Source organism: Streptopelia decaocto (assembly GCF_964273445.1).
Source record: "Streptopelia decaocto genome assembly, chromosome: 5".
NCBI lineage: Eukaryota > Metazoa > Chordata > Aves > Columbiformes > Columbidae > Streptopelia > Streptopelia decaocto.
In genome coordinates, this window is record NC_138659.1 from 57,978,700 (window position 1) to 57,986,284 (window position 7,585).

The 7,585-nt window shown below is 55.2% G+C and overlaps 1 protein-coding gene across 5 annotated transcripts in view; it reads left to right on the forward strand.

The window, feature by feature from the left end:
* Positions 1–3,735, forward strand: part of KCNIP2 (potassium voltage-gated channel interacting protein 2) — a gene marked incomplete at its 5' end in the record, with an annotated part of 44,068 nt that extends 40,333 nt beyond the window's left edge. The window contains 7 exons of one of the 5 annotated variants that reach the window (XM_082053827.1): positions 459–640; positions 1,043–1,112; positions 1,215–1,285; positions 1,805–1,912; positions 2,303–2,407; positions 2,683–2,745; positions 3,078–3,735. In XM_082053827.1, coding sequence (XP_081909953.1) covers positions 459–640; positions 1,043–1,112; positions 1,215–1,285; positions 1,805–1,912; positions 2,303–2,407; positions 2,683–2,745; positions 3,078–3,125 — 647 coding nt within the window. In that variant the 3' untranslated portion in view covers positions 3,126–3,735. Of the gene's footprint in view, positions 1–458; positions 641–1,042; positions 1,286–1,804; positions 1,913–2,302; positions 2,408–2,682; positions 2,746–3,077 lie in introns of all 5 variants that reach the window. The other 4 variants (XM_082053829.1, XM_082053830.1, XM_082053831.1 and 1 more) reach the window with 4 other exon arrangements.
* Positions 3,736–7,585: the final 3,850 nt, after the last annotated feature.

The window sequence follows — 7,585 nt, forward strand, 5'->3', positions numbered from 1 at the left end:
GGTTGTGCAGCTTGGCAGATGATGGGGAGAAACCACTGATGAAGGTGGGGCACAGCAGGCAGGGTGGCGTCTGGACAAGGCTGGGGGTATATTTAAGGATAGAGGTTCTGGGGGCAGCTCTCCTGCTCGACACAAGCACTGGCATAGCATGTCCAGGATCTCAGCTTCACAGCACAGATGCCTGTGCTGGGCGGGGGGAAGGGGCAGACAAGGGGGGTCTGAGCACTGTGGGGGTTTTCACACCCCCTTTCTGCTCAGCCTCGGCTGTACCAGAGGCTGGGGGCGCGGGGGCTGTTGCCCAGTGCGAGCTGCTGTTTTGTCCCCATGGTGTCTCTGAGTGTCCCCTGCTGGCATAGACCCAACTCCAGCTGAGCAGGGCACCCCAAAAATGTGTCACCCTGGGCAGGTGTCAGAGGATGGGGTGTGCTGCGCAAGGTGCCTCTCCTGCCCCCAAGCAGGGCAGGGCAGGACAGTGCTGGCCTCAGCTGTCCTCTCTTCCCCTGGGTTCCTTGCAGACAGCGTTGAGGATGAGTTTGAGCTCTCCACTGTCTGCCACCGCCCTGAGGGGCTGGAGCAGCTCCAGGAGCAGACCAAGTTCACCCGCAAGGAACTGCAGGTCCTGTACCGGGGCTTCAAGAATGTGAGTACCCCTTAACCAGCTTTCCTAGTTCCCCCTCCGCTGCCATGTCCACCTCCAAGGGTGCTTCGCACCCAGTGGTGCCTGGGGTTTGCAAAGGTTTTTGGGACCTTGGAGTTCAGTTTATATCAGGCTGCAGCCTGATCTCACCTCCAGGGAGTTCAGTGGGGAGGCTTGATCCTGTGCTCCATCCCTTGGGTGCACCTCCTTGAGTGCCTGGGTTGCAGAGCCACTCCAGCAAGGGCTGCAGCTCACCAAATCAGGGAGATGTTCCAAGCAGCCTTACCAGCTGCCCCACCAGGCAGTGCAGGGCTGGGGGGCGAGGAAAGTGAGCCACAGGGATTATGGGGGGGTCGTCAGCCCCTCTCTGCAATGTGGAGGTGACGCTGCGTCTTGCTGTGACAGGAGTGCCCAAGCGGCATTGTCAATGAAGAAAACTTCAAGCAGATCTACTCACAGTTCTTCCCACAGGGAGGTGAGTGCCTATCCCCACCTCCAGCCCCGTGCCCTGCATGGGTGCCTGCGTGGGGCCGGGGTTCACACAGCACCCACCCTCACACTGTCTGCCTCCCCCTAGACTCCAGCACGTACGCCACCTTCCTCTTCAATGCCTTCGACACTGACCATGATGGCTCTGTCAGCTTCGAGGTGAGCAGAGACCAAGGAGGGGGCTAAAGGGGAGGGTAGCAGGGTGGGGAGGACACATCCCTTCGGGTACCATGAGCTGGGCTGAGTGGTGTTGCTGACTGTCACAAATGGATGGTGACCTTCACAGGGGCTGGTGCAGTTTATTAAATTCCCAGAGGTAGTGGAAAACACTGAAAAGCAACAAAAAAAAGTTTTCTGTATTTTCTGGCTAGTGTCTTGTAGGTACCCAGACTGGCAGGCAGAGTCACAGCTGGGTCTTGTCCAGGCTTTGGCTGAACAGCAGGACCCGGTGTATATTGTCCTCTTACGTGCTGTGTCCCAAGGGATTTATGTGGATCGTGTTTGAGGACAAGCAATCATTTTTCCCCAGGCTCTTTTTGATACTCAACATTTTCCTCGTCAGCCCAACCCTGGAGCGCATACTTTTTGGGGCTGAGTTTCCCGTCTGTGCGAGGGACAACCAGGGCTGTGCCCTTTGTGGCTGTAACTCCTGTCTGCCTGCCTTGCCTGTCCTTGCAGGACTTTGTGTCTGGGCTGTCCATCATCCTGCGGGGCACCATTGATGACCGCCTGAACTGGGCCTTCAACCTCTACGACCTGAACAAAGATGGTTGCATCACCAAAGAGGTGGGATGGGGGGTTCCAGGCTGGTCCCTGAGGCCAGCGCGGGTCTGAGCCTGGCAGAGACAAGGGCAGGACTTGGGGGTGTTGGCTGAGCTCTGGAGAAGAGCTGGGGGTGGTCCAACATTTACTGAGCTCAGCTTTGCAAACAGGTCCCTCCTGCCCCCCTTGCACTGGTGTGTCTCTGGGGTGGAAGGTAGATGAGAAGTGTGCTGCTTTGGGGCTCAATCACACAAGCAGGCACACACATGGCCCTACACGGTGCACAGAGCTGGCAGGAACACACCTGGGCACCCTACAGGTCCTCCAGGAGCATCACAAAAAAGGTGTGGGATGGGGGCAAGGCAGAGGTAGAGCCCCATGTTGACCCTGCAACCATGCTCCCCTTCCCTCCAGGAAATGCTGGACATCATGAAGTCCATCTATGATATGATGGGCAAATACACCTACCCAGCCATGCGGGAGGAAGCGCCCCGGGAGCACGTGGAGAACTTCTTCCAGGTGAGCCAAGCACATCCTGGGGAACTAGAGCTCCAGCACAAAGCCAGTGGCTGCCCAAAACCTGGCGTGGTGCAGGAGAAAATACCCCATACTGGGGATGAAGCAGGGCTGTGCTGGAGCTAGGGAGAGAAAAGACCATCCTGGTTCTGCTGGATATTTGGCTATGACTGGGACAGGGCTACACTGTGTCCAGCTCCCGTGGGACCCAGGCAGGGGGTGCTGGCCTCTCCCCAGGGCTGTCTTTGCCATAGCCCCCTTGCTGTGCTTGTCTGCAGAAAATGGACCGAAACAAGGATGGCGTGGTGACAATCGAGGAGTTCCTGGAGTCCTGCCAGAAGGTAAAGCCACCAGCATCTCTGCTTTGGGGCTGGGACACCTCCCTGTCCCTTGGGGATCTTTGTCCCCTCATCACCATCCTGGCAGAGAGGGGGGGATGGCAGGGCTTCCAAGGGCAAGGCTGGGGCTCTGCTTTGGGAACTGTATCTATGCTGACATTCCTGTTCAGATAGGGAGAGCCATGCATCCCAGTAGGGCTTGGAAACTACCTGTAATCCTTGGGGCTCTTATCCCACAGGTCAGAGCTGCCATGATAGTAAAGCGAGGTTTGGGGGGAGCTGCTCAGATTGCTGTTCTGTACCCAACCCCCCCACTTCCCACCTCCTCCCTGCAGGACGAGAACATCATGCGGTCCATGCAGCTCTTTGACAATGTGATTTAGTTCCTGGACCTGCCTCCAGCTGAGCTCTCCTGCCACCAGGCCCAGAACCTGCTTCTCTCTCGACTTTTCCTTTGAACCTCCCCTCCACCGGCTGCACAGGTGCCCTGGCAGGAAGGGCCTTCCCTTCCTGGGCACAAGGTTGGCACTGGGATCTTCCCTCCCCCCTGGGCCAGCTCCACTTTCCTTGGGGGTTCCCAAGCAGGTACTCCCAGATGTTGAGGTGTGAACACGGCTGGCACGGAGCGAGTGTTTGGCCTGAACAAACCTCCCTGCACCCATTCCCGGTGGGGAAGCTGCAGCCTTGGTCTGCAGTAGAGGTTTCCCCCCATGCAGAGCACCCTGTGCAGCCATGGCTTCCCCATCCCTGGCCCTCCCCAACCCTGGGAGCCCCCAGCACTGGCTCCAGGCAAAACCCTCCAGCAATGCTGTCTAGAAACCAATAAAGTTTTGCAATGGATGCCACCAGCTTGGCTCCCTCCCCTGCCCCAGCTGTGGCCTGATAAGGGGAGCATGTCTGGCACATTGACCATGAGCTGCTGGCTGCCCTCCTTGCCCAGCCCCTAGGTGGGTGGGTGGGCAGAGGGCCTGTGCCAGGAGAAAGCAGCCTCATGAGCACTTGGGGTTCATTACTGCATGAGCTGTGGGGAGCAGCCCCTGATCCGGGTGGGCCCCAGTTGGACCTAGGAGGCTCATCCTGACCTGGGCAGAGGGGAGAATGAAGAGACCCTCAGGTGCCTCCTTGTGGCACTGGTCTGCCCAGGATGGGCTGGGAGAGCTGCAACCTCAGCCTCTGTCCTTCGAGTTCAGGGTGCTGGTACACAGGGGACCTCGGGGACCCATTTTGAGGCTCTGATGGAGAGACAGCCTTACCACCCCTCCCTGAGGACATGGCAGCCAGGACATGGGGACATGCAGTAGAGGGAGACATGCTGGGCTCTGGTGTCCACCCTGGCCCTTGGCTCTCACAGCCATGTTCCTGGCATTGTTTGCAGTGTAGGAGGGTCTTGCTGGGGCTTTTCTGCTGACCTTCCCTGCTCCTGTGCCCTGGCCTGTCCCAGCCCACTAAGGGGGCTGGGGAGCAATCAGTGGGGCAGAGGTGTTCCCACAGGCATAGCCCTGTGCTGGGGACACAGCTGAGCTGGCGGCTCCTCAGGAAGAAAGTCAAGGCTAGGGCTGGCCAGGAGTCAGTGCTGTGCCACCAGCAGGCTGGAGGGATATCCTGGGGTGGGGTGGGCTCAGCCTCTTCTCCTGGTGCAGCCATGCCCTGGGGTGAGAGCCTGCCTGGACACCTCAGGGATGGAGCCAGCATCCTGGGGCTCCCCACATCTTCACCACCAGCTCCTCAGAGCTGGCTGTGTGCAGGCAGGCCTGTCCTGCCTATACACCCTTCCAAGCCCTAGCTGGGGCAGTGATGCTCATGGGCTAATGACCCCGTACCAACCCCTGAAGCCTCTCTGTGCAATCCCACAGGCATGGGGAACGTACCCTGCGCGGGCAGCCCCGGCTCTGCTGCTGCAGTCTCTGCATTCTTAGCAACCAAGGGTGATCAGGGCTGTCCTGAGCTGTGGTGTCTGGGGTCAACAGGGGAGGGGTGAGCAAGGCCAGTACTTGTATTGGGCCAGGCCCCAGACCCAGGCTGAGCCCCTGGTGTCGGAGCCATCAAAAACCCCCTCCCAGGGCCATGAGCCAAAGCTACAGGGCTGCTCCCCAGGGTCACCACCCACGGTCCAGCCCTTGCAGACATGATGTGTTTTTTAGGTTCATTCAATATGTTGTTTATCTCACAGTCCTGTCCATGGGTTTGCCATGTGGCCAAGCTCCCACCTGCAGTCTCCCAAGGGTGGGAGGGCAGGTATCCTGACCCTTGCCCCTCGTTCTCCCTTGTCCTCCCTACACCCAGGTTCCCTGGGTTATCCATTGTCCCCTGCCACGCGGAGCAGATGCCACCTCCTCCCTCACACTGCAGGTCGCATGGTGTGACCCCCCCCACCCTGGGGCATGGTGACCCACAACCCGCTTGGTATCTCCAGTCTGTATATTTTGTATTATAACAATAATATGGGTTTAAAACAAACAAAACAAAAACAACAATAAAATCTAACCACAATCGCTATGCACACCACCGTTGTATCTTTGCCTCTGTCACATGTCTGTGGGGGGCAGAGGAGATAGGGGCTGGGGGTCTCTGCAGAGGGTTGGCAGCCTTTTCAGGGTGCTGCAGGGTGCTTTGGGAGGTTGCATGGGTATGGGGTGTGTGCTAGGCTGGGTCCCAAAGAAACCTGGCTTTGCTGTTGATGGCCCTGTAAATACAGCCTTTTCTCTGCTAAGAAGCTGTAGGCATTAGGCTAATGGGGTGTTACACCAAGCACATCTGTTCTCAGGAGTCAGGCTGTCAGGTGTGTTACAAGCTTGTCATGGGAGCTTCTGAGTGAACCCAAGCTTAGGACCAGGTGACACTTGTTTAGGATGGGGTATTAAAGGCTGAGCTAACAGGAAGATACTTGGTTACCAGCTTGAAGAGAGGTGTGTGGACTGGAAAGAGGTTTTTCTTATGGACATGAACAGACAGGTATTCACTGATCCTTAGAAAAGTGTAGCCTTGAGAAGTGGAAAAAATGGCTTGAAGCAAAACAGAGAAGAAAAAAAGATGCGGGTAAGTAAAAAAACAGCAGAACAACGGGCTAATGGACCTGATGTGGGACAGTGACACCTTCCAGCATTGTGCAGTCTGTGGTCCAGGAACTGAAAGCTCAATACAAAGAGCTGCCTGGAGACCAAAACATATTAAAAAATTAAGCTCTCGCTATAGGGGGGAATTTTCATTGTACAGCTGGGAAAGCTGCAAGTCTGCTCTTTCCAAAGCCTCTGACTCCCTAGGGACTTTTTGACCTGCTGGTGATTGCCCAGGTCTGTGTACAGTGGTGTGAATCGGCCTGAGTGTGTTTTCCCATCTAACACATCCTTCCCAGTATATATAACCTGTGAGATCTGCTTGGCTGGTTGCTATTTTGGGCAAGGCCATCTGTGGGCTTGATGTGCCCTCTCGTGGCATAGAGATGCTGTGAGCGACTGATGGGGTCCCTTTGGTCCCTTTTCCCAGGGTGAGTGGTAGTGGTGACAATGGGGAAAAGGGTGCTGTGGGTCTCACTCAGCTCTCACGTGCCACTTTAGCCTTTTCATGCTAAAGGACAATAGGTTTGCTCAAGGACCATTGCTGGTTCCCTGGTAGCCAAGAAATAATCTCTGCAGACCTGCAGGGAAGACCAGATCAGTCCCTCCAGGGGTGTCATCAGCTTGTTATGAGAAGCTACTGTGTGAGACAGCGCTTGGAACCAGGTGTCCCTTGTTAGGACATGGCATTTAAAGGTGGGTAACAGTGAAGTTGTAGGGTTTATGCTGAGAGTTGAAGTAAGAGCTGGTGGGTCCTCAGAAAAGGGCAGCTTTCTGTTGTTTCAAGCCATCTTTTTTTCCCAGCTTTCAGAGGTAAAAAGAATTGTAGCTATGTGGAAAAACAGCTGAGCAACTGGATGAGGCAGCAGATGCAGCCTGGGGCACTGATTCACTCCAGCATTCTAAATATTGCATAGAAACACAAACATCTTGTAGAAGGATGAGATCCAAACACTGGGGGAGCTGTTACTGCAGGATTATTTCAGCATGACCAAAGCTGTGAGCATGATGCCTTCAGGGTCCCTTCTAACTTAGCAGCCAACTGCCCAGCTCTGCACAAGGTGGTATAAAAGTGCTGTGTGTTTGCCACCCAAATTCTGTGCATTTCTCCTCTTCCATAAAATCTTGTTGCATGGTAATACAATTTAGCAAGTTACTATTTAGGGTAGCTGTACAATTGCTGGTTTTGCTCTTTGAAAGCTTTAGATTGGACTTGATGGTAACTAGAGATGCTCCTTGGCCAGGGTCTTTGCAGCTTCCTGAGCACGTGTATAGATGGAGCCAGAAATGCAGCTGTCTTGGGTTTCTCATTGTGCCAAAATATCATCAGGAGAAATAACCTCGAAGAGCAAGAAACAGACTTCAAAAATGCAAGGGAAGGTTTCAGGAGAGCTGAATTGGGTAGGGGCAAACAGTGTCCAAATTAGCAGGGGATATTTTAAATCAGTTTCATTCATTCTTTTTCAGTTTTGGCTGAAAAATGACAGAGCTGCTCTGATGTCTGCAGGCTTTCTCCAGCCCTTCCTCACAAACTGGGCTTTCCAGCAGCTTTTTGCTCACTGATTTGTTGTTGGCTCGTACCTGCCATGCCCTCCCCAGTGCCAGCAGTGTGCCTGGGCGGCCAAAAAGGCCAGCAGCATCCTGACATGCATCAAGAATAGTGTGGCCAGCAGGACTAGGGCAGGGATTGTCCACCTGTACTCGGTGCTGGTGTGGCCCCCACCTCAAATACTGTGTTCGGTTTTGGGCCCCTGTTGTGTATTGACAAGGATCATGGCTGAAAACATTGT